The sequence below is a fragment of the Urocampus carinirostris genome, chromosome 17 (genome assembly GCF_059441175.1).
Source record: "Urocampus carinirostris isolate Australia breed hairy pipefish chromosome 17, RoL_Ucar_1.0, whole genome shotgun sequence".
In the NCBI taxonomy this organism is placed as follows: domain Eukaryota; kingdom Metazoa; phylum Chordata; class Actinopteri; order Syngnathiformes; family Syngnathidae; genus Urocampus; species Urocampus carinirostris.
The window spans coordinates 26353748-26379584 of record NC_142365.1 but is presented as its reverse complement, the minus strand read 5'-3'; the positions used below and the strand labels follow the sequence as shown (position 1 = coordinate 26379584).

At 38.7% G+C, this 25837-nt stretch overlaps 2 protein-coding genes across 5 annotated transcripts in view; one reads left to right on the top strand and one right to left on the bottom strand.

Moving 5' to 3' along the window:
• The first annotated feature begins 1374 nt into the window (after nt 1-1374).
• On the top strand, nt 1375-8213 carry LOC148349652 (uncharacterized). The gene is made up of 2 exons (XM_088321188.1): nt 1375-1752; nt 5262-8213. The coding sequence occupies exons 1-2, from the start codon at nt 1516-1518 to the stop codon at nt 7143-7145; spliced, it is 2121 nt and encodes a 706-aa protein (XP_088177314.1). The 5' UTR covers nt 1375-1515; the 3' UTR covers nt 7146-8213.
• ttc3 (tetratricopeptide repeat domain 3) overlaps nt 7944-25837 on the bottom strand; it is a 27127-nt gene continuing 9233 nt past the window's right edge. For 2 of the 4 annotated variants that reach the window (XM_088321184.1, XM_088321187.1), the window contains 39 exons: nt 24955-25008; nt 24665-24803; nt 24364-24449; nt 24125-24219; nt 23986-24048; nt 23471-23525; nt 22607-22775; nt 22477-22537; nt 22237-22348; nt 22086-22122; nt 20333-20421; nt 19872-20027; nt 19712-19792; nt 19424-19533; nt 19233-19359; nt 19038-19157; nt 18875-18973; nt 18638-18777; nt 18430-18560; nt 17936-18256; nt 17503-17760; nt 17381-17421; nt 17221-17277; nt 17040-17107; nt 16812-16967; nt 16047-16545; nt 15351-15419; nt 15138-15287; nt 14919-15058; nt 14773-14841; nt 14595-14691; nt 14336-14439; nt 14181-14259; nt 10458-10550; nt 10187-10362; nt 9937-10051; nt 9765-9872; nt 8640-8732; nt 7944-8443 (listed from right to left, as the gene is read on the bottom strand). In XM_088321184.1, the coding sequence (XP_088177310.1) occupies nt 8336-8443; nt 8640-8732; nt 9765-9872; nt 9937-10051; nt 10187-10362; nt 10458-10550; nt 14181-14259; nt 14336-14439; nt 14595-14691; nt 14773-14841; nt 14919-15058; nt 15138-15287; nt 15351-15419; nt 16047-16545; nt 16812-16967; nt 17040-17107; nt 17221-17277; nt 17381-17421; nt 17503-17760; nt 17936-18256; nt 18430-18560; nt 18638-18777; nt 18875-18973; nt 19038-19157; nt 19233-19359; nt 19424-19533; nt 19712-19792; nt 19872-20027; nt 20333-20421; nt 22086-22122; nt 22237-22348; nt 22477-22537; nt 22607-22775; nt 23471-23525; nt 23986-24048; nt 24125-24219; nt 24364-24449; nt 24665-24803; nt 24955-25008 (4725 nt within the window). In that variant the 3' untranslated portion in view covers nt 7944-8335. The remainder of the gene's footprint in view (nt 8444-8639; nt 8733-9764; nt 9873-9936; nt 10052-10186; nt 10363-10457; nt 10551-14180; nt 14260-14335; nt 14440-14594; nt 14692-14772; nt 14842-14918; nt 15059-15137; nt 15288-15350; nt 15420-16046; nt 16546-16811; nt 16968-17039; nt 17108-17220; nt 17278-17380; nt 17422-17502; nt 17761-17935; nt 18257-18429; nt 18561-18637; nt 18778-18874; nt 18974-19037; nt 19158-19232; nt 19360-19423; nt 19534-19711; nt 19793-19871; nt 20028-20332; nt 20422-22085; nt 22123-22236; nt 22349-22476; nt 22538-22606; nt 22776-23470; nt 23526-23985; nt 24049-24124; nt 24220-24363; nt 24450-24664; nt 24804-24954; nt 25009-25837) is intronic. The other 2 variants (XM_088321185.1, XM_088321186.1) reach the window with 2 other exon arrangements.

The following is a 25837-nucleotide window of genomic DNA, read 5'->3' as shown; positions in this document are numbered from 1 at the left end:
TGGAACGATGCATTTGAGTGATTGGTGACATCGTACAGACACTGTTTCCGTACATGAACGGATTAAATGGACTGAAACATTTCAAGGCTTTGGCATATTTCACGTTCATATATTGTTTTCTTTTCATTTTTTATCTAGCGTTTTTCATATTAAGCCTATCCCGTCCTTTAGTAAGGAAAAGAGAGTTTTGAAAATGCCATAAATCCTCAGGGTGGTTGGATTGAATGTAGGGTACTTGGGACTCCCCGAAAATGGTGGGTTACGCCCACAGTTGCATAGCTGTCAACCTGTATGTTTTTGCCGTATATTATGCATTTCAAGACGTGTACGACGTACGAGAAAATCTGTACGGAAAAACTCAAATTTGTCAATTATGGGTACCATCCCATATACACCGACTATGACGAAACGGCAAATCAATCAAGTCAAACGAGTTCACCGCGGTAGCCTCTATCTCTGTATCGTTTTTTTTCTCGCGTTCCAAACGAAGCGAGCGGTTTGATGCTACTGTGCGCATGCATCTGCCGCCTCGGATTTCATGTGGTAGTTACGCAGTGAAAGGAAGTCCGTCTCTTTTTAGAGGACCAGCTTTTTCGGCTCAACTCATTAAAGAGAGCCGGCTCTCAAACGGCTCACTTGCTTTGATGCATTGTATTACGAATTACTATGTTGTATAAAGAAGTTAAGAAAAAAAAGGAAGTATAAAAGGAAAAAATGAAAAAAGACAGGTTTGTGGTTATCCCTTAAATTATTGTTGGTAATATTCTGATTTAATGCAGAAAATGAATTCATAATTTGAATAAGAAAATGTATTATTCTACTTCATTATATCTGCATGTATTTTATCCTTCTACAGTGAACGTCCAAGCTACTTAATTTTTGAACTCTTTTATAATAAACCTTATTCATGTTGAGCAACTCAATATCTCACAACAAAATGTTAATTAACAATATATATGATATAACCAAATACATGTACAATATAACATGTTAAACTACATGAATAAAAACCTTTGAAAAAAAATGGTGCAAGATTATTTTGTATTTTGTAAAGGAAAATACAACATTTTGTAAGGTCATGGAGCCGTGGAGGTTGACAGGTATGCAGTTGGCAGGCAAGCTTATAAGAATAAATCGTTGTTTTTTTTAAATCACAGCACTCACTTTGAAAGTGCTTTCACTTTGGTTAAGAAATACTTTGAAGTAGATCAACAAAACTAGGTGTGACACGTTTCTGCTAACTCAGTAGTTGAGGTAACACAAGAGGACATCAACACAAGAAGTAAAGTCTTACACGCTTTGACGTAATGACTGTTCACGAACGAGCACAGCCATACGTCATATATTCGCTGCTGACGTCACCTTTTGATCAAAGACCAAGGCCAAGTCTTCCCTGCGGGGCAATTTGACATAATTCCTATCCGTTTGCGTAAATTTGACACTGTTCGACGCATTCTAGATGTAGTGGACCCGAACCTGTGACGGCACCGTCCAGTCGACCCAAGCGACCCCGAGATGGAGCCGGAACGTTTACTCAAAGTGGACGCCATCCTCGAACTGGTCAAGTCCCGGTTCAATCTCATCTCTGCGGCCCAGTGGGCTCTGCTGGTGGCCGGGACCCCGGACTCTGAGACCAAAGCGGTTCTGGCAGACACCATTAGTGACGTGATCCAAAGAATTTCTTCCGAGGTGGTCCGACAGCTGCAACCGGCCATCAGCGAGCATTTACGCGGGCATGCATCTCCTGCACAGGTCGGTAAAGGTGTAAAAACTAAAGTTCTCCAATACTGGACTTGTATAACAAATTTTACTTACTTAGTATGCAAACGTTTTGACTCCGGGGTTCCAAAAATATAAGTTGCATGTACGAAAGTTAGTTTGCTTTAATTTCAACGTAAATTGTGTCCCAAGTGCTCTGTAGTCTCAACACCAAATCGGAAATAATCAAAATTGTCTCTAAAATATATGATGTATTGGTAAAAAAATACTTTCCTAAAGAAAGGAAATGAGAACATATTTTGATAAATGTATTTTTAAAAATGTCCGAGATTTTGTAAATGGTCAATTAGAGTTCTCAAACGTCATCCAAAAGACAGACGTGACAAAAGTACTCACTGTACTCATTGTAAAGATACTTTTAAAAGCAGTCTTGACAATAGTAAAATGGGATTCGAGTCAAATGCAAAAAGTCTGAAAATAAAAAAAGTTTTACTGTCACTCACAAATCAATTACTACTACTACACGCACACAAACAAAACATTTTTTTCCTATTTATATTTTTTTCATTCAAATACGTTTTTAAATTGTCAATTAGAGACTTCAAACGTCATCCAAAAGATAGAAGTGACAAAAGTACTCGGGGTACTCAAGTAGATGGTGGGTGGGTGGATCGCTTAACCTCATAAAAAAACACCAACAAAACGAAATATTTGAATCTAATGTAAAACAGGTAAAAAGTAAGAAAATCCAAAAATACGTTTTTACTGTTAATAACAAGTCCCTTACTACTCCGTAAAAAAAGAAAATAAAGAGAAATCTTAAAAAAAAAAGTTTTTTATTTGATCAATTAAGAGATGTTTTCAAATTGTCAGTTACCATACGTCTTCCAGAAGACAGAAGTGACAAAAGTACTCACTTTATTCAAGTAGAAAAAGTAGAATGATCCTTGGAAAACATTCTTGACCATAGTAAAAGTGATTTGTTTCTAATCTATAACAGGTAAAAAAAAGTATTAAAATAAAAAAAAAAATTACTCTCAATCACAAATCACATACAACTATACAAAAAACAAAAATATATATCGTTTTCATGAAATAAAAATAAATAATAATTTTGCAATTAGTGATGTATTTACACAGTCAACAATTGACTAGAAATTAAGAATTATAATTAGTTATTAATTATATCCAAAAAGTAGAAGTGACAAAAGTAGTTGCTGTATTCAAGATACTTCTTAATAAAAAACAACAGTAAAAATAGATTTGTTTCTAATCTAAAAGTATTTAAATCAAGAAATATTTTCTACTCTCAATCACATCCCTTACTACTGCTACAGAAAAAACAAAAATATTGTACAAAGAAAAAAGGTTTCAAACATCTTTTAATAATGTTTCGATTAGAAATGTTTTTCATAGTCAACAATTGACTAGGGATTCTCCCCAAAAGTTCAAGGACGTTTGAAAATACAATCATTATCATTATTACAATTATTAATTATAGTTCTTAAACCTCATCCAAAAAAATAAGTTACAAAAGTACTCGCTGTTATAAAAAAAATGTACTTTTTGAAGAAAAACTCTTGAAAATAGTAAAACTTGATTTGTTTCTGATGTAAAAATGATAATAAGTATGAAAACAAGAATTATTTCTACTCTCAATCACCAATCCTTTACTACCACACAAATACAAGTGCAGACAGTTACAACTAGCAGTACATTTGTAATCTATTTAAAAAATGAATAAGTGTAACAGGAGAAATATTGCAGAAATTGCATAGTCCCTGGTAAAAGCTATTTTGACAGCAATCAAAAAGTGTATAAACAAGATATATATTATATATATTAGATATGATTATATATCACACAAGAGTTCCTCACCACGGAGCAGTGGGTGTACACTGTGAAGGAATTATTTGTAATAGAGAGAACATTTATATGGATAATACAGGAGACCCGAATCAAGGACAAATGGGAAAAATGCAGGGACTGTAGAAAAACGAAAGATAGAATTGGCTTCCTTCTGAGAAATAAAAAAGGACTGACATATTTAATGGGCGGCACAGTTTTGAGGTCCTGGGTTCAGATCCAGCTACCTGTGTGGAGTTTGCATGTTCTCCCCGTGCTAGCGTGGGGTTTCTCCCACATTCCAAGAACATGCATGTCAGGTTAATTGTACGTCCAAATTGTTGCTAGCTGTGAATGAGTGAGTGAGTTGTCTGTCTCTGTGTGCCCTGTGACTGACTGGCAACCAGTTCAGGGTGCCCCCTGCCCGAGGAAAACTGGGATGGGCCCCAGCACCCCCACGATTATACTGAGGATAAATGGTGCTGATAATAGGTACCTTTAAATTCCAACACAATTCCTAATTTTTGCATTTATCTAATTGCAAATGGCCATTCCTTTGACATCCAGTTGCTAATTGTTTAAAGGGACAGTGTGTTTTATATGCTTCTAAATGTCGCTAAATTCTGTAGAGCAACCAACATCCAATGCTATAAAGCAAAAGGACTAATACGAACTACAGAGATTCAAAGTGACTTAAAAAGTAAATAATTTTCTTCAAATTTTTTGGGGCCATGCCTTTTGTGACGTTTTTGGATTTTTGGGTACCTTAAGCAGCAGGATGTCAGAAAATTGTTAGTTCCCTCTGGGTGTCATGTAAAATGAATGCAAATCAACGTGCATTTTAAATAGAATTGCATGTTTACATAAGTTTGTGTATATTTGCTTATTTTTTAAATCATATACATACGTACACAGACACACACACATATTTATATACACACACATTTAACTAAAATTAGGAAGGCGTTATGATCACAACAGCCTGTAAACATGTTGAGTCATGCGACTTATCTTAAGATTTCCTATTTCTTACACACATGACAGTGATATAGAAGTGACAAAGTACTACTACGACATAAAAAATACTATACATATGTAACCGCGTTGTACGTGTCCCACCAAAGATCCACATTCACGCTGGACTGGATGATGAGGTTTTTATTATTACAGTTCTGCAAATGGATGAGTCACAACATTAGCTTTTTCTGCTGGGTCTGATCTCTTTGTAGTACTCTGGTAAAACTGACAAAACCCCGCCTCCTGGTCACATGTTAGAAGCCAAAACCAAACCCCACCCCATACCAGCAGATGGCACTGTTGGACTCAGCATTGCAGGACATTTACCAAAAACTATACACATATTTTAGCAGGAATTTCAATAAAATAAAAGTTGTTATTACACCCGTTACACATAAATGCTTGGAATCTTTCTATTACGAAGTTTCAGGTGATTGAATATGTTAGCATAGTAGCCAGTGATTATCGGGTATATTCTTGCCATTGGGCTGAAAACGGACATCATGTTAGGTTGTTATCAGTCCGATAACGGTCACCCCTCCTTAGTTAGTGTGAATGGTTTGAACAAAGAATAAGCTACATTTAATTGTAAGTCGCAGTGTTTGAAATGTAGTAGCTAGTAGTCTGGAATTTATGGTAGTTACGTAACTACTTGATTATATTTCTCTCCGCCATCACAGATGAGCAACGCCATTGATCGCTACAGCCCGAAGCTGAGCGAGTGCATCACCGAAACATTCGCAGCTGCACTGGACCTCCCTCCACAGAAGTACGAGGGTGCACAGGAGTTCACCTCACTAGTTGAGTCGGAGGTGAAGGATCGGGTGACAACAGCCCTCTCCGTGGCCCAGAACACAGCCGAATGGCCAACAGACCCCACCCTCTTCATCCGCGGCACAATGTCCAGCGTGGGCAACCTGGCCTCCATCTTCCGCAAGGCTGTGGAATACCTCCGGAACGTGTTTGCCCGGGCACGTACGCCCTGTGTCGTTCTGTGTGGCCGTTCCGCAATGAAAGCTGGCGACATGACTGATGCCGTGAGCGGTATCCTCTTGAAGTGGTCCCGTGCCAGTAAAGGCGAGAAACCCAGCAAGCTGGAAGCACCAATAGATGTGGAAAGGTTGAGTCAAAATTCTGACAGGGTGGACACGGAGAGGAGCACCCAGCGAACTGACCCGGAGGCAAGGCAGAGCGCTCGCATGGCCGCCCTTGACATCACTAAAAGCATCATTCAGGAGCCTTTCCGCGGCTCTGGTGACCGCGCGGAAAGTCGCCTGACGCGTTTCAACCTCAACCTGAAGCTTATCTCCAACAAAGTCAAGAATTTCTTCAAGTCCCAAGAAACAGCCAGCCCGGATGGCCGGGTCAAACTTCGCCGCTTCCACTTTTTCAAGTTTGCGCAAATTCAGTTTGCGCGGATGCTGGGTGGACTCAAACGTGCTTTTAAAAACCAGGAAGCGTGTTTGGTTTGCCTCAGACCAGACCAGCTCCTGTCCCCAAAAGACAGCAAAGGGGGCGCTTTCAGGTCAAGCACCTTACACATGAGGGCGTCAGATTATCCCAAGTTTGAGTTTGAGGCCATCCAGGACAGGGTCGCCAAGATGTTTGATGACCTCAACCAGATGGGGCCAGAAGCCCGCGAAGCCACAATGAAGCGCTACATGGATGAGAAGCTCCGGTCTTTTTCACAGGATCTCTCCTCTCGCTTGTACGAGTACCTCATGGCCTGCCAAAGCGAAGTCTATGAAGTGCCCACTAGCCGCTCTAATACACCTCTCATGGACTCTGTGCTGTGGGGACGGCGGGGAAAGAAAAACTGGGACGGCGGGCAGAAGTTTTCTCCTGAGGTGTTGTATGCCATGACAGAGGACGCGGCCTGGAGGTTCCTTCAGCAGCTGCTGCTCTGGATGGAGATGGAGCCGCAGGGTGAGGAGACGTACGCTGACGAAGTTTCCGGCGCAGTCAGTGAGATCAACCAGCTAGTGGTCACTGCCCTTAACGCAGATGAGGAAGATGAGCCCCCGAGTAGTCAGCGAACAAGCAAGCAAACTCCCAAAGAGTCATCAGCGTCCCATCCTGCCTGGTCGCAAGCCACGTCAAAACCCTCAACCGAACAAGGACCGCCTTCCAGCGTTTCTACCAAGAGAGAGCGCTCGGCGTCCTTCAACATGAAGCTGACCCGCCTCCTGGCCTACACGCTGGCCACACAGCTCGGCCAGCGCCTGCCCAGGAAGTGCAAGCAGTCTCTGAAGATGGATGTCCTGATGCTGGTGGTGGAGCATCTGATGAGCAGAGCCGTGGATGAAATCAACCCGCAGCAAATGGACAACATCGAGACCATGGCCAACCTGGATGAGATAGTCACACCTGTGGTCAAGAAGCTCATGGCTCACTTTGGCTCAGCTAGCAAACTGATGGAGGCCCTGACCCTGGACGAGGCGTCCTTTGACGAAGCCGTATTCGAGCACCTCCAAACCCAACTTACAACCCTCAATGAGCAGCCCAAAACCAGTAAGCTCAGGTTTTTCTCATCTGTGGCTAAGCTATGCGCTCGCTCCACGTGACCTACATTCTTCATCCTTTTAGTAGTGATCACAAGATCCAACTGTTGTGTATAGAGTACAAGTACAAATTTACATATTGTATAATGGTACCATTACTTCAAAGTAACACAACCCATGTTTTCAGATACAAGCTATCTCTGTTGATTTACTTTTGTCCATACTAATGGGGAAAATTTGACTTGATATGCTACACATAAAAAAAATTACATAGTGTATGATGGTACCTTTTATTTAAAGTAACACAACCCATATGTTTTGAGATATAAGTTATCTTGGTTAACTTTTTTTACTCACATCAATGGGGAAAATATGATTTGATATACAAATTGGATTTTTAGGTCAGGAAACAACACTCAAAATCTGTTTATACTCGTATCGTTGAGTGTTGGCATATTTGTTTATTGTATGCAGAAAAATCAACAGTGTTGGTTTATTCATTCACATTTGACACCTTTCCAGTTTTTTCCACCTGAGTACTTTAGATGTTTAACACCAAATAATATGGGTATGCACAATTTCACTGTAAAAGGACGCCTGTTACTTTAACAACAAACCCTTTTCCTAGTGTTAATCAAACTGTCAATTTTTCTGTGTTGTCTTCTATTGATAATATTTTTTAATATACCCATATATTCATGTGGATTAAGGATGGTACCAAATATCATTTGGTATGCATTGCAAAAAAAACATACAGTTTTAAAATTGAATTTATGGAAGTGTTTATGGAAGTTTTTACTGTCTTAAGGCGTTATTGAAACCATTTTACCATTTTAAAGAAACAAGCAAAATGACTCAAGCTTCTTCTGGACATTCAATTCAATGCACAGAACCAACAGACTCAGGATATCATGGACTGAAAAAAACAATCAAAAGTTCGGACGCCATTTTCAGGGTTTGTATATACTGTAAATGTCTGAAGATTTATTGTAATGCTCCAGAGAGAAGAATAATTTAAAAGAGTCAGTCATATTTTTCCTAGACTCATATGTATTGCTCTATTTTCTGACTTTTTTTAAAATGAGACAATGCAAAATCCCAATAAAAACCGACAAAATTTTGAGTCATGCATATATGTTTGAAGCGTCAGTGCAATTATTTTATCCTGACTTTTTTAGTCATTACTAAGAATAATTAGGTAAAAAGTAAAAGGGAACAATATTAAAAAAAATGTTCTGCGGAGGTAAATGACATCATGGAGCTGGGCGTCTCCTACTGGGCAGGAATGGAAACTCATTCAACATGGTGTTCTTCCTGCAGGTTGGACACGTGCTCTTTTCCTTCAGCCACTCTGTGATGCACTGGACACAATCACCACAGGATGTGTTTATATTACGCACAAAAGTAGCTAATGGTCAGAAACAGATAACTGAGCAAGGCTACTTCTTTGATTAAACTCAACTTGCTTATTTTTTTGTACTGCGAAACGTTTCCAAACCTCGCAATAGATATAGTTAAGACTTCAGGCTTGTAAAAACGTGACCCTTTGTAACTCACGTCCTTATGGAAGGTGTGTCTACACTCCAAAACCAAGCGGTCAGGTGGGCTCATTTCTTCCTGACAGATGATACAAGGATCCTCCAAATTCAGCTGTAATCATACACACCAGACAAAAACTTTAAAATTCACTGCTTTTCTTAATTTTTACATTTTTCTTTGGTAGCTGCATAGCACCTCAGCTAAGTAAATGGTAAGTACAAAGATCCCTCGCTACTTCTTGCTTCTGTTATCGCTGATTCACTCCTTTTTGCAGATTTGTAATTGAATTATATTGTCCTTAATGTCAATGATATCCACGTATTGTTCATTGTGTTTCTAATAGCAGACAGTGGTGACACATTAGCGAGGGTGCTCTGTGTTGGCTGGATGTGTCTGTGTGCGTGACTGTGATAGGTTGGTGTATGCTGTCAATCAAACACCCGCTTTGGGCATGCGCAGTCATTGTGTCAGAATCAAAATAAATTGGGAAGGATAGCGGCTTGTTACATTTAAAAGGAATTAATCCATTAAAGCAGACTCTAAGAGAAGTCAGAAGAGCGCAAAGAAATGCTCATGACTTGCAGGTGCTGAGTGGATTGAGGCGGCGTCAGAAGGGAAAGCAATAGCGTGGCTGCAGGTCCGGCCTACTGCTCAACTAGGCTAACACCCAATGCGAGTGTGCAACCACACAGGCGGAGAAGGGGCTTCAACGTCCACGACGATTTGAAAGACCAAGTGTTCCGATATCCGCCTGGAAAATGGGTTAAACCAGGAGAGAACGAGGCGTACGTGTTGAAGTGGAAGCTTTTTGTTCATACCTGCATCCGCACGTTCTTTTCACAAATCTTCCCTAATTTCATTTTTTTGGTATCATGACAGAAAACCATTCAATCATAATTATGTGTTGTGTGTTATTATTTGTTGATCTATAGTTATGTTGTTACAGTCGTATACCCTGAGTCGGTAATGATGTCATCTTGAGGTAGGTTTACGCCTTGAGGGTTTTATAAACATGTGAGGCTACCTCGCAGATTTTTACTTTTTGCGGGTGGTTCTGGTCCCAATTAACCGCATAAATTGAGGGATCTCTGTATTATCTGTCATACTAGGCTATGATGTATGATAGTGAATTCAATAGCTCACTGCATCGCAGTTGGGCGGTGTTTGGCTCCCTGATTGCCAGACCGGAGTTTGTTCGTACAAAGAGTGCGTAGCTGTAGCCGCGGCTGCACCCTCAACTGTGATGGTCGCCTAAGAGGACACAAAAAACAATTCAAGGGCGAAGATTTGAGACGATTGATCTAAACTAGCCTACCGTATGCTCCAAAATCAGCTGGCTCACATCACTGACAACATCGTGCAAGGACATGCTGCTGAGACTCCCACCGTTGGACAATCGTAGATCTTTAAAAAACTTCATTAAGTCCTGCCTTGAGGAGGAAAAATGACAACGGGGTAGTAAAGTTAGGTTGGTTAGTGCGTATTGGTTGATACAAACAAGAAAGCTCAAAATATTACAGAACCCGCGCAAGACATTTTTAATATGTGGACCATTTTGTTTCAACCTTGAGTAGTTAGGGAATATTGCTTCCAGGGTCTCCATGGCTTTCTCAAACACAGGTTTTCTAGGATGTGCAGGTCTGGCTAAGTTTTCTGCAGCTGGAGCAGCAACAGCAGCAACTACTGTGGCTTGCGCAGAGGCTACTGAAGCAAGGCTCAACGTGTCCAGATTGGAACACAGCTGCAACGTTTCAGAAGACATTGGAGTCAAGACTTTAAGTTGCACTTTCTTCCGTTAATACAGTTGCTCATCAACTTTTGCTGTCAATGTCTTACCGGAGAAACTTGGAGATTAGCCTGGTAACTACCAAAAACATCAGTCACATTTTGACCACGTTTGACTTGCTCCACCTGCTGCTGGTAAAGTATCTAAGAATGCAAACAGGAATGAAAGATGTATATTTTGTTAGATCAAAACGTGTCACTGAATGTCACGATTGCATAAGTATTCCAGTTATATTACTTTTATTTTTAATGACATTACTTTGATAATCATATTATTCATTAAGTTGTTATGAATGCACCTTATTCTTATCCACATATTTGAATAGAGTAGTCACTTTTTTCTGTTCACTTGATGTTTCAAAGGCGTTCAGTACTTTCCCAGCAGTGTTTCTAGGTGTTGTTCTCGTGAGTCTGTCCCTAACCTTAACATATAATCAGATCTGCTAAATCCAGTTGGGCCTAGTCTTAACAAATGGTCTATTGTGAAGATGTGACTTCACAGGCTTTGACCCAGGACATGCTCTCTAACTCTTTGAGCTGGATTTGTGGGTGTTGGTGAGACCGTTTGGTTGCTCCCCGCCGTGGCACACTTTCTCTTTCAAGTCGATGAAGTTGTCACGGAGACAAGAAAGAAGGGTGTCCCTTCTCCAAAACGTGGGTCTTGAAGGCACTCACCTTAGGCTCGTGGGCGTTTCCGAGGCATATTTCTACTACTGTCCAGCCCAAATACAATCTCTGAGAGAAGGGGGAATCATGTGAGCCGTTAACTTGCTGGTGCACCTTATGTGCTCGTATGATATCCCTTCCTAGCAAGAGGATTTTGGCATTTGGATCAAGCTCAGGGATCTGCTGACTCCAGGTGAGGGCGGCACAGAGCTACCTTTTGTGTCGGAATTTCTGACCTATTGGTGGGTACTTGATCGCACTCTAGCAGAGGAGGCAAACCAAGGGTAACTCCTCCATTCACTGACTTTACCTCGAAGCCTTCTGCCCTCCGGCCAGACATTTCGACAATACCAGCGCAGGCTTTAGGTGATTAGCGAGAGGAGTTGCCTTTGATGTTGAATAGGTCAAAGAATTCAGGCTTTACCAGGGAGCGGTTTCTCTGCTCAGCATGTATGGCATACATATTGATTGCACTGTCGCGCTGCCCTTTAGGGAATACACAGACCAGGCATATTTTTGAGGAGGTCTCCAAACTCTTTCAGCTTAACATGATCCTTACTGGCAATCTTGGGAAACATCCAGTTTCTCAAAAAGAGCTTTATCAAGTACCTCAGGCGCTATATACAACTTAATCAGCCTACTTCATGCATTGTGCAGTGCTGCGTTGGGATCGTAGACGTGCACCTAAAAAAATTGTGCCAAAATGGGCAGGATGATTCCTTGCCCAGCCAAGAGCTCCAATTCTTCGCTGACTGAAAGGCCAAGACCACTGATGGCGTTGTTAAGAGGTGCTTCATGTAAGATGGCACCATTTTGGGCAGAGAGGCCAATATCCGGTTGACCAGTTGGAGTGCCCCATATCAATAAACTTTCATTGAGTCCACTGGGTTGAGAACTGTGGTCGCCATGGCGTGGTGTTGCATGTAACTCACTCTGTTCTCTTCGATAATTCTTGTGCGATCCTTAGCACCCGCTTTACCAACCTCACACTGCAGTGTTCGATGTCTGAAGCTCTAACCTGTTCTTCGGCTGCCTCCAAGATATCTGCCCGCTTGCTGGCAGCTTCTGCTTCTCGTCCGCGTGCCAAAGTCTCTAATTTGGCATCAGCTTTTGCTTTTTCAAGAACTGCCTTAGCCGCTCTCTCAGCCACTTTTAATTTGGCTTCCCTTTCAGCGTATGTAGCTAGCACGCGTGCTGCTTCAGCCTTAGCCGAATCCTTTCAGATTCAGATTCAGATTCAGATCTACTTTATTGTCATTCTAGTACACGTGTATACAGAACGAAATGTCGATACATCTGACCCGCACAGTTTCCTTGAATGTACAGATATAAGTAAAAGTTGTATTGTATTATGGCTACGTATAGTATTTTACCATAGTGCCAATAGTGCAAGAGGAGTAGCTAACCAGATGTGCAAAATGGGCAGTCAGGTTAACAAGTCAGGTAAACAGTAACATTAACACTGTAACAATAACGCTGTAAGTACAATAGTGCAGAGAGCAAATGTGCAAGGAATGGCAAGCTATAAAGAACTGCCAGTAGTGCAAAAAGTCAGATTAGCAGCCGTTTAGATTTAGGTTAACTATATGTTAGATTGACCATTTAACAGTCCAATGGCCAGGGGGACTAGACTACTGCGGAACCTGGTGGTCCTGCACCGCACACTGCAGTACCTCTTCCCCAGAGGCTAGCAGAGTGAACAGTCCATGATGGGGGTGAGAGGGGTCCCCGATAATGTTCTTAGCATGGGATAGGCAGCGCTTCTGGCCAATGTCCTGAATGGAGGGACATGGTTACTGCACTGGCTGAAGATGCGGATATGCATATGCTAGATTTTCTGCTGACATTAGAATCGTTGTAATAATATTTACTTGTTGCCATGATGTGTTTTTTTGTCTTGATCCGTAACTGTAGATGGTTGCTGCTGAGCTAACTGCTTACTGTCTTTTTACAGTACTGCCCTCCGAACTGTGTTCATAACCAAAATTAGACAGACAGCCAAACTCCCTGAATAATCACGTGAGAGTCAGGATGTAGCGTCTCAAGCTCCAAGTTTATGAAGACTCTTGGTATCAGACAAGGTGTAAAACTGAAATAATATCAGAAATATTTCCTATTAATTTTTTATACAATTACTAAGCATGAATATTAAACAAATGTACAAGAATTTTAATGGAAGATAAATTACAAGTATCTTAGATGTCCTATTAGCATGGTACAATGAGCACAGGATATGCCAAGCAATGTTCACTAACAACATCTGAATAATAATTTAACAACATAAAAATCTCTGTCAATATTTATCAAAACTAAAAGATAGAAAATGTTTTGTTAAATAACATTTTCTACTTACAGACAATGCTTTTTGAAAACAGAAGGATGGCAATGGATGAGACGACAGTTCCCTGTTTAGCTGGCCTCTCCATTAACTGGCAAGAGCATGTGCTCCGCTTTGAGACTGGGAGGTCGGTGGTTCGCGCCCCGGCCGAGTCATTCCTAAGACTTAAAAAGTGGTCGGCGGCGCCCTCTGTTGGCTGCGGCTGCATCGGCTCGCTACAACGGGTCAGGTGCAATCGACATTTCGTTCTGTGTACATTGTTACACAGAATGACAATACAAGGAAATTATTATTATTATTATTATTATTATTAAACTACTTTCTTTTTCCCTAATTTCAAATTTCCGGCTGCAGTACCGTATTTGATCATATTGAAGCTGGCGCTAAAATGCCAAAACTTAATAACTGCCTGGGAGGCAGAACACTTATTTTACCTGGTTAAGTTTCATTTTCCAGCTAAGTTTCATTTTTGAAAATCCACGCCCATTTCCTATAAAGACACAGGTCAGCCTTTTTTTGATGTTTGTGGGATGACTTTATCCTAATCCCAGGCCCAGAGTATACTCTTAAATTTTTATTTTGCAACTTAAACATCAACCAAACTGTTCCCTTGAGCCCTTTTTCCTTCAAGCAAATATTCGTTGCGAATCCCGAAAGTTGAACACGCAGAAAGACACAAATTGTTTACTCAGAACAATAGAAAGACGTCATAAACAATAAACTGCTTGTCGACACACCCAACCTAATTGTCATCTTTCCCATTTGTGTACCTCAGCATCAGTGATGTTCTTCTCTAAATCTTTGAAACTGGCTTTCACATTTTGTCTCGCCATTTCCAAGGAAGGGAATCTGAAAGTAAAGTTTGTGCATGTATCGTCTAAACTATGAACATTCCTGGTTTTAGTTTTTTTTCCCTGCTCCTTACCGTTGTGCATGTTCATCAAATTTGGTCAGCAGAGTCTTGGCATCAGCCAGCTGACCACGAAGGCCGTACAGGAAATGATCCCTGCTGCTCTCCAATTTAAACAGCTGATGGAGAAAAATAGGGATTACTGTTATTTTTCATTTTTTAATGTATGCCTTGTCCACTTGTGCATAGTTAGACCAGACTAGATATGAGAATAACAGTTTCGAGGTTACGCAGCACGTTAGCTAAACTCGACAAAAATGTTTAAACTACTTACTCGGGCGCCGCGAGACCTGCTTTTTGCTGTGGCAATTGACTTTCTGTAACGCTTGATCTCATCTTCCAGACTCATTTTCTTGGCTTCGGACTGATTGCTTGAAGATGAGAAAAATAATTAAATCTTACTAGTGTCACATTTAATTAGTATTTTTAGATTACTCTCCAACAAAGCCTACCTCAGCTCCAAAAAACAGTTTAAATTATCCTCATAGCTAGCCTTGTTTGCCTGAATTTGTTTGGTGAGACTGTAAGTAATCAAATGGGATTTTTAGATGAAGGTCATTTTTTGTGTACGTTTGTCTGATTGCGTTTCTTTGCATACCTTGCTTGTTGCTCTACGAATTTGTCTGTCTGAGCCTTAAGGGTCCTTAGCTCCTCCTGATTGGCTTTCTTTGCCTTCTGGTCCTTCTTAACCTCCTCGTCGAGCTTCTGCTGGAAGATGGTTAACTCTGTGTCTGTAACCTTGAGAAAGGTAGTGCCATACAGTGATTTGAGACACAACCCCAGATCTGCTGAGTGCACATTCTGTTCTGAGGCTCACTTTTATGTTGGTACTAATCTCTTGGATGTCTTTTTCCAAGGACGCCAAGGTCTCTCTGTGGTTTTGATTATCTACCCAGAGGTTATCTGCCAATCTACTTGAGCGCTGTTTCACTTCTTTAGCACGCTTGATTGTATCGGTCATATGCCCCTGGAGAACAATTGTTTGTTGAAAAACCAAATGTGGGACAACAGAACATCTACAAGAACTCACTTGGCTTTTCTCATAAGGTTGCAAAGGTTCAGTGTTGACTGCAACACAGTTCTTGACAGGTTGAAATGTCTGTGGGAAGAATTAAAAACAGAGCACATGGATAAATCTAAGACACTTTGTTTAAACAAAGTGATCTGGTCAAGTTTATTCACGCTAAAACAAGAACAACATGGTGCGCATTTAACCAATAAGTATGCAATAACATGACACAATGCACACAATGCAGTCTATCTTTATTATTTTCTAACTACAATTGTTCTAAATAGTTATGACTTGCTTCAGTGTTTACTGTGTTTGATAAGAGATGGTAGCTTTAGGATTGTGCTTAATGCTAGTAAAAACCACTAATCAGCATCATCCAATGCTAGAGGGATACGTCCGATTCAATAACAGGATATCAATGTGTACTTACAACGTACAATTATGAATCATAGGAATTTGATTCATTAGTTAACTATAAATGTTCTTATGCTTTAGAATACTTAGATTCTTTGAAAGGGTTTTCCTACTATTTTTTTTGCCAAACAAGTTTCAAAAGTTACTTTGAACTACAAGAAAAGAAAAATGAATGCCAAATGACAAAAATAAAAAGAATTTTTTTGTGACCAATTCAGGTACCTTATTCTAAAGATGATACATTTGGCCCATGTTTTTTCAGAAAAAAAGCTGTAATTTAACATTCAACTGCTATTTTACCTGTACTTCGACATGTTTCTTCAAATTAACCTCTGGAGGCGTTACATATAAATCACTTGAAGAGAAATATGCTTCACAGGAATCGTCCACCTCACAAGTGTAAAAATCCAGGCATCTATTGTCTGGGAGTGAAACCTTGTCATAGTCCAAATGTTTGACAAAGCCTTCACCTTTTGGCGGGAGGAATTCATCTAAATCAAAAGTTACATAGGGATTGACATTAGAAAGTTTTGGATTAGCTGTCTGGCCACATGAAAGTAAGTGTGGCAGCTGCGCATGGTCCGAGTTGCTGGCCTGCTGTAGGGCAACGGCATGCTTGGCTAGGCCCACGCGGCCTCCAATATTTACGAAGCGGAGAGAATCCATCAGGAAGCACTCAAAGCCACCTGCTCTTATAATCCTGGTTTGAGCCTCAGGTGGGAAGTTTTTAATTTCACTTTGCAACAGGGGATCTTTGGCAAGCAGGGGACCATGTTCCTCCAGAATCTGTTCAAAATAGCTAAAAGAAGAAAAAGGGAAATATTAGTTGTGGTTTTAAATGTGAAACTCCTCATATTTGGCGGTTGAGGTTTCAGTGAAGAATGTGCAATAGCCAAAATATACAAAAGCTTGACTCAACTGATTAAGTAGATCTAATTTAGCACTCAACATGTTTTTGTCATGTTAGAACCCCCCTCTACCTACAACTTTTTGATATTGTCAAAACTCTTGAGTGAGTCTAGTAATCCCACCACGAATTGGTATCAATTCCATGATTGTACTCACTCATACAAACTTTCCTCAATGGAATCTTGATAGTTGTCCAAAATAGTTTTAAAATCATTTGCATGTCCAGTGCCATTATACTGTTCCTCAAATTTGGTTACTTGTGCGTGAAGGTGGCTTGGAATGCTGAAGGGCTCATTGTGATCGACGAAATATCTGTTGGTGAAATGATGGGCTTTGTTTTAGAAAAATCCTGATGGAACACGTCCATGATACTATTGACCTTACATGGGATCTCTTAGGTCCCAGTCATCCATCACTACATAATTTTCCAACTCAGAAAGTTTAAACAGCATCTGAGAAAATCAGTTGAGAGGAAGAAATAAAACCCATGATTCATTCATTGGTGTTAAGTGAAACCTAAAATATAGTTGGAAAAACTCCCAAACAGACTGCCACAATCACTAACCTTTGTTTCATTGAGTTTCTTTTTCCGCCCTCTACTCTTTTCAATCATGTTATAACTCTGGGGTGATAAAAACATTAAATGTTTGCTTACAAAGCAAAAACATCTTATAATTATCTAATATTATGATTTGATGTGAAAGACAGACATTTATGTTGCTTACATTTTGTTTATCAGACTTTTTCAGAACAGAAAAATGACCACCTGAGGAGGGAAAACAAGTTAAGTTGGAGGTCACATGATGATGTCAAGCGAAAAACATAAATAGAACATCTAAATACTTACCAATCATATTAATGAAATACTCATCAAGTAAAATATTAAAGGAAACATAAAAGTCCCGATGCTCCTCTAGAGTCCAAAGAAAAAGTCTCATTATATGGGATGGAGCCTGTTTCACATATTTTGTCAAGTCACTTGAAATTAAGCCGCAGGAGTTTTCAGCAATCTCTTTTAAAGGGGCAAAACTCAACAGCGGGGTCAGGTCCAATTCATCCAAATGGTTTGCATTGCGCTCAACAAACGATTTGGCAGCTTTTAGATCTTCAACACACAACACAAAAGGAAGCCACATATGAGACAGATGTAATAAAAAATAAAATAAGTCACATACTTCTTGAGTAAATCTTTTGATTCATATTTTTAGCTGCCACTTCAAATACCAACATGATTAGAGCACCTAGTTGAGAAAATAAAATGAAGATCACAAAGTACTCACCTGCATCATTGAGACGTCCAGCCCAGTTGCACAGTTCCGTGTTAATATCCAAAGAATTTGACAACAACTGGATGAAGATGCGCCCCCAAACACGGTTTTTTCTCTCGAGAAGCACCTCCACAGCCTGATCCAAACTTTCAAGGTGTTCCTGCTCCCAGTTGAGCAGTTTGCTAGCAAGCTGGTTGCCCCGAGCCAAGTCCAACTCCAGCCAGGGCTTTAAAACACTGGTTACTGCTGACACAGTGAGACCTTTTTCCTGGCTGAGCAGCTTCATCATCTGACTGACCTGTACGAGGACTCGATCTTGGTAGATAATCCATGCTGGAAAATTGTTGGAAAAGTTATTTTCAATAAATCACACTTAATTATGTATCTTTTCATGTGGTGGTAGGGATCTGTGTCCTTTTCGGAAATGCATTATCAGTGGTAAATCCAGGCTGATTGTGACTAATTCAAATGATCTTTTGATCTGATTGTCGCGTTTATTACTATACCATCCTGTTGAGACTGTGTCGTGTTGTTTGTTTTTGATGGTGGAATATCGACACTGACAACGGCATTGTTTTCCAAGGTCTGCTTATTATTCTCTTTGTTAAAGATGTTCTTCTCCTTCACTTTCTTCACACTGGATTGAAAATTATCATTTTCTTTTTCATAGTTGTCTAAACAACACAAGTAATTAAAAAATCACTGTCTCCTCACCATGCAGGCTTCTGGTTCACTTTTTGTTTCCTTGGACACTCTGCTCCTTGTTTGGGCATTAACCGACTTTTTGTCAGCCCCATTGCATCAATAATTTTAATAGAATCGATTGTACCAGAACAGTCTGGAGTCAGACAAGCCTGGATACCATAAACGAAAGACAAGAAAATAAAAGGAATCATTGAAGGATATTGTCCTTGGCTACAGAAAGCAAACGGTGTTGCTACAGAATGTTACCTTCTCGCTTTTTTTAAAGGAAGCCAGTTGGAAGGCTTTCCAGCAGACATTGTGGTATGCTATGAGGCACTTTTGGCTGCACTTTAACTCAATGAAGCCCTGTTTTCCAAATGACCACATTTATTTAAGCACCAAAACAATGGATTTAAATATTTTGACTTACTTTAAAGTCTGGGTCACTAATGTATATATTTCTGGAAAAGCCAAGACAGTCAACGTATCGACAAGTTCCATTAGGCTGAGGAGGGAATTTGCACAGGTATATAAAATCCTCAAGAATTTTCTGAAATGACATAATTACCATGGTGCATTGGTAAAGAAAAAATCTCCCAGATAGAAACTTTCAGTATAGTATTACTTTAAAATGGTCCAGCTCAGTTTCTTTCACAATTTCTGTCGTCAGTGGCCAAGTGAGTTTACCCGGTGTTATTTGATTCTTCACCATCTGCATTGAATCTTGAAATTCTCCCAATGCAACAGCAAACCTGACAAAGGGGTCAACTGTTGTTAAGACTCAAAGCTGGTTATTGATATTAAGAGTAACTGTACCTATTCTCTTTAAGGTAAATCTTCCCATAGGAATAGTAAATCAGATATTGGAATTCTCTCTCCTCAAATGATTTTATCTTCTTCAAGAGTTCCTGTGCTTCTGCAAGCTCCTGTCACACAAAGAGAAAAAACAAATTGAAGAAGGGCTGAAATATAATGACAAATAATGGAATTGAAATTACCTTCCTAAAAATTATGATGCAACATTTCTGAGGTATTTAAAAAAAAAAACACCAACCCAAAAATACAGAATTGATGGTATTTGCTGTATTTCCACAGCCCAATTACCTGAGGCTTGCCAATTTCTGTCAGGGTTGACACACGACCGAAAAGTAACACTTGCATATCCAGTGCTGAAACTCCAATTGCCTGGTAGGTAAAAATAAAAAAAAAAACTTTCAAAAATTCCTCAAAATGAAAACAACAAAAAAGTGTAGCATTTCAATACTGCCTTCATTTCTTCCACTGTAAGAGAGTCCAACAGGCCCAGAGCATCTCTGAAGTGATTGTCCGCACAGTAATTCCACTGGTTCTTCAGAGCAGTTTGAGCGTTCCCTATCAACCTACTCAATGTGGCTTTGTCCATTTTCTTATTGTCGAAGCCCTGAAGCGGGAGAAACACACAGGCAAATTTAAAAGTGCTAGACTAAACAAATGCATGTTAAGGGAATGTACATTTGTTCCTTTCACACACTTAAAATAAACCATTTAAACATAGACGCCAACCTTGTTCAAATAAATCTACACGTAAAATTCCTTGCCCAAGTAAAACAACTATAAATATTTTCAATAACATGTGGCTAATAGTAAATTTTACAACACCAACTACGAATAATTTTGAGGAAAAATACAACCTTTAGGCATAAAATAAAGATAACAGCAGAGAGTTGACATGTCACTCATTTGTACCGTTGATTGGTTGGGTTGATTTATCTTAGCCATGGATTTCTTTGGCATTTTGGGCAGCTCTTTAGCCCCAGTCATCTTGTCATCAACTGCTGCAGGGACAACATTAGTCTATCAGAAAAGCACAATATTGCAAAAAAACTCAAATTAAAAAGAATAAATAACAATAGCACTAAAGTTGCTTTTTGCCTTTCTAATATATGATTCTGTTATAGTTGTGAATACACCCCATTTTCATAACAGAGGTTGAAGTAGTGTGACAACAAACCTATTGCAAAAGCAGACTACTTCATGCAGTGTAATGCCTCTTTTAATGGTGGTCAATCATTTAACTAATTAACTGAATGTTATTATCTTGAAGATTGTGTTTGATTGAATAATTAATAGTGAGTCTTTAGTGACAGGAGGCGGAGACGCAACGCCCAGGACAAACTTCGATCTATCATGATAAAATGAAAAACTAAACGGAGAAAGCAGGGAGACGTTTTGGTGGATTACACCGATGCTTAACCCTCACAATGGTCGAGCAAAAAATTGATTCGGAAAACTGAGACTTTTAAAACCGAGGAGAGGCTGAATATTTGTTAACAGACATTCGGTAAACCGTTTTGTCTTCTTAGTGGAGCAAATGTGGCCAAAATTAAGAAATTTAATGTAAAATGTCTCTACAAGACAAAACATCAGAGTAAGCTGAAAAACCTGAATGCAGAGCAGAAAATACCGAAAGCTGAAGAGAAGAATAACATCAGAGCCTAGCATATGTTTTTCAACAAATAATAATTCCCAAAGTGAAAAGCACAAATTTAGATTTATATTTCCATTGTTTAATATTTCCAATTTGTACAGTTTTGACAGGAAATATTTTAAGGAGAGGGAAGTTTAGGTTATTTAATGTTTAAGTTTGTTTATTCTGGAATAACATTCCTGTCTCTTTTGAAATCATCTTTATGTTTACAGCACATATTTTTAGTGTAGCAGACAAATTATATTTATATTTTCATTTTTTAATTGTAGTTAGATTTATTTTAGGTTTTACAGGATATATTTTTTATAGAGAGCATTTTAAGTTTTTTTTTATTCTGGTATAATATCCCTGTCTTTTTAAATTCATTTTAATGCTTTTTTTATTTATTTTTTTAAGCAAGTTTCAGTGAATTCAATAAATATTTATCCTGCTCGGCCGGTGACCAAAAGTGTGGTTTGAGTTTTGGCCCTCCGTGCAATTAAGTTTGACAGCCCTGCATTAAAAGACATTTTGAAAAAAGAAGAAATACCTTACTGATAAAACTGACATATTATCCCCATGGGGAAACAATAGTAACATATTTAAATAAATAGGCATTCATTTTATGGAAGCTGATGAGAGTTGAACTGGGAGAAGCTATACACTTACATACATTATATATATATATATATATTATATATATATATACACATACACAATCCAAATATATTTCTATACACGCACGCACACACACACTCAAATACACACATACATACATCCACTCACATTTTATATATATATATATATATATATATATATATATATATATATATATATATATATATACACACACACACACACACACACTACAGAGGCAGGGAGAGAGAGAAAGAAAGACACAAAAGCAAAAACAAAACCTAAAATATTGAATTATATTGGGTTTTTTTTTTTAATCTGAGATTTTACATTGGGAGCATATACATTGACAAATATCTTCACCCTAAATGACAATGATATCTTTTCTAGAGATACCTGGTTGTTTTGGCTCGTTTGTCGTCTTACTGGCAGCCTGGAAGAACAGAAACAACTGAGAAGTTTCACTTAAAAAAAAAAATTCGTATCACGAGTATTTTGTGCACTGAATGGGTGTGTCTTGACTGTGCACCAGCAGCAATTCATTTACCTCGGACGCCTTATTAGGTTTATCTTTATTGTTATCGTTGCCATTGCCCGTGCTTTTTTCGGACATCTGCTTCGTCTCGTCAACAGTTGATATGTTAATAATCTCTGGTTTACTAAAAAAAGAAAGAGTGTTGGGTGGATACAAATTCACTTTGCCCCCCCCCCTAGTTTTGGTAACATTGAAAAGGTAAAATAATAAAAAAGAGGAAACTAATTTCTTTTTTACTCAATGAGCCCTTACGTGGATTTTTGGAGTTTCTTATGCGTTTCAGATAGCCTTTGTTTTTTCCTTGAGGGTTTGGCTGAAAATGAAAAATTAAGTATGAATTTGAGGAGAAGTGGCCGGAAGTTCCTTTGTAAATCAAGTGCACCTTTTTTACTGCATTTTTCACGTTCAGTTGAAAGCTTGCGAAATTGCTGCTCCAGGTCTCTGAGTCCTTCCGTGTCGTGTTCGCACATTTTTTGCGCCAAGCAGTTGGCACGAAAAGCCCACTCGACCTGACCCAAAATAAACAATGCCTCGCAATAGCGGTAGTGGCCCTGGAAATGAAACAAAAAAAACTGAGCTTTCCTTTAAAAAAAAAAAAACAATCTTAGAATATGACATCCCATACCAAACAACGAGGAAAATACTTATTTTAAGCAGGTCAAAATAAAAAAATGTAATTACTTAATATAGAAAAATACCTCAACACAGAAACAAAACTACACACATTTGGAACGTAAATTAATTTAGGAAAAATGATAAGACACCTTTTTAAAATACCCATTTTTCATTCTTTCATTTTTTTCCCAGGTATCACAGAAAATGCAACAACCTGAAAATAATGAGATTTTTGGCGGATATATATTTACGATCAAATATTTACATATATTCAAAACTATAAACAGCAGATGGTTATTGGCATACTGATAAGCTTATTCAAACATGGAACATTACAAAATCAAAAAAACTTATGAACGAATCCCCTTAAGTTTAAAAAATTTTAACATACACGTTTGTGTCCCTGTGATTAAAAAATGTAAAATACATACACTTATATTCTTATGCAATTTTCTCTTTTTTTCTCCTTCTTTTATCCAACTGCAAATTGACAATCTAACTATTTTAACATCTCTAATGGTATGTCTCTTACTTTGAGACATATTGTAGGACTGTTACTAAGTTATCAAAACAGCTCTTACACAACACTATGTATTTAGTGTTTTTCACTAAGAAATAAGGACAAAAGTACCTTGGTCCAGTCTGGTTTTAACAGTGTGGCCCGTTTAGCATCTACAGCAGCATCTCTGTAGGTCAACATTCAAGAAAAAAGAAGACTCTAATATTGTGACAATAAAATGTAAACTGAAATCTGGTCAAGAAAATAAAGCAACAATAATGCAAATAAATCATGTTTACTGCGGGGAACATCATATTTTTGTCTTGCACGATTTCAGAACAGGGCAAAATTAACATCAGTGCAATTTTAAACATTATCCCTCGTGTTTCAAGAAAATTCTAATCAAACTAAGTCACAGCAGCTAATGAAAACAATGTTGAAGATTTATGGGTAAATAGCAATTGTATTTCAACAAAACTTTCCCAGACCTGCACTGGAAAGATTGATTTCTTGCCAATTTTCTATTTACCAGTATAAGTTTATTAGTTCTTCATGTTTTTTTCCTTTCTTCCCCAAACAGATTATTTTGTTCCGTCTAATGATAAGACCCCATTAATAAATTGAGAAAAATCACAGCTTGTACTTACAGATATTTCTGACATCGGATATGACAAAGCGCCCGGTTGCTAAAGGCAATGTAATTTTCAGGGCTATGGGGAGGAGATGAAATTGTTAAAAATGTGTTTACAGTCAGACAGGCTTGAGTGAGCGGCGAAGTAAACATACTTAATATTGATGGCATTGGAATATTCAAGTTTTGCTTTTACATACTTCTCTTCCTGAAAGAATTTGTTTCCTAAATTCTTGCAGTAATCACTTGCCTAATTGAGGAACAAATACACAGGCACTGAGAAAGCTTTTTAAATAAATATGAAAAGTACATACTTTGAGGTAATGGGTAAACTGAAGGTGGGCTACAGAAAAATAAAATCACTTTCATGCAACCTTACCCAATCAAAACTTACCCTTTCGTCACACTCACTGGGTCTTGATAGCATTACTTCCTTCAACCTGTTGGAGCTCATTTTCATCAGGTGGATGTTTTCCACATCTGTAAAGACAGGAATAGCATTTTAAGTGCAAAAGATGAATGTCAGGAGAAATTGTAGTGTCATCTTCAGAGAAATCCTCAACAGCTTTACATAGCTGATATGTCTTGCTAATGGAAAAGGGCTATCGTTGGTAAATTCAAATCAACACAGACAGTACAAGCCAATTTTGATTGGCAGCGCCCTTACATAATTGCATTTATCAAAGCCGTCTTACACTGAGTAAAGATGAAGCCCAAAGCTAGGAAGCAAACTTCGTGAGGTCCAAGAGCCTTAACACGTGTGCAGATACCGGGATCCCCATGCCATTCCAAGAACTTCATAGCGTCATCTACCGCCTCATGAGAATCCTGAGTCTACACAAAAGCAAAAACAGACAAAAACACATTCAGAGATGCAACAACAACCCCCCCATAATGTAACTGCCAATAAATAACTTGGAATAAAATTGACTTCAGAATGTTTGCTCTATAATGCAGTGGAGCACAGACATGACCTCAGACTTACCTCACGAAATTGTCTGATGATTGAAATCATATGCCACATATGTTCCTTTTGTAACTGTAAAAAAAGAATGCAGGAGGAAAAATGACAACTTGAAAACCCCTTGAAAAGCATTTTTTAATCTTTTCTCCTCCGATAAATATTTGACCACAGCAATAAAATCAGGCAAAAGCAGAGGCAAGTCGACTTAGTATCAGAATCAGTAGAACGAGTTGGTTAACTACCAATCTGTACATTTTTTCTCCTTTGGGCCGCCATCAATACATGAATTCAGAAGTGGGTAGAGTCGCCAAAAAATCTTTCTCAAGTAGAAGTACCGTTATTTGAGAATAATATTACTAAAGTAGAAGTAAAAGTAGTCATCCAAATACTTACTTGAAGTAAAAAAGTACATGGTGAAAAAATACTGAGTAACTGTACCAAGTTGTATTTATTGATTATTTTCAAACAACCAATCAGATCATCATATCAAAGTCTATCCAATCAACAACAAAAACAAATTCAAAGTAACTATAATAACCAATGTAAATTCAAGTGCTTTAATAAACAGTAGTATTAATCAAATAAATAAATTAAGCACATGTAGCACAAGTGGCACATTTAAAGCCCCAATACTTATAACAGGCTCTCCAAGCAAAACAACAGGAGAACGTCCTTTTGATGCGAGGCCAGGGGTGCTCCTCCTCTTCTTTATTTTTATAGTCCGTATTGCTAAACGACAATTTAGATCTGTTTCATTTGTAAATAAAATTTCCCCCGCTAAAGTTAAATATGGTCACGTGATCAGGCTGCTAGGTTTGATTGGGTAAACAAAAAGGGCCTGGCGGAGGTCCCAGACATAATAAATGCGTCTTAGGGGAGACAGACTTAAGCACACTTACATGGA

Excerpts from the sequence above, each read along its gene's own strand:
- LOC148349652 (XM_088321188.1), top strand. The coding sequence starts at position 1,516 with ATGGAGCCGGAACGTTTACTCAAAGTGGACGCCATCCTCGAACTGGTC. Across the intron at positions 1,753-5,261 it reads GGCATGCATCTCCTGCACAG|ATGAGCAACGCCATTGATCG; the intron begins GTCGGTAAAGGT and ends CCGCCATCACAG.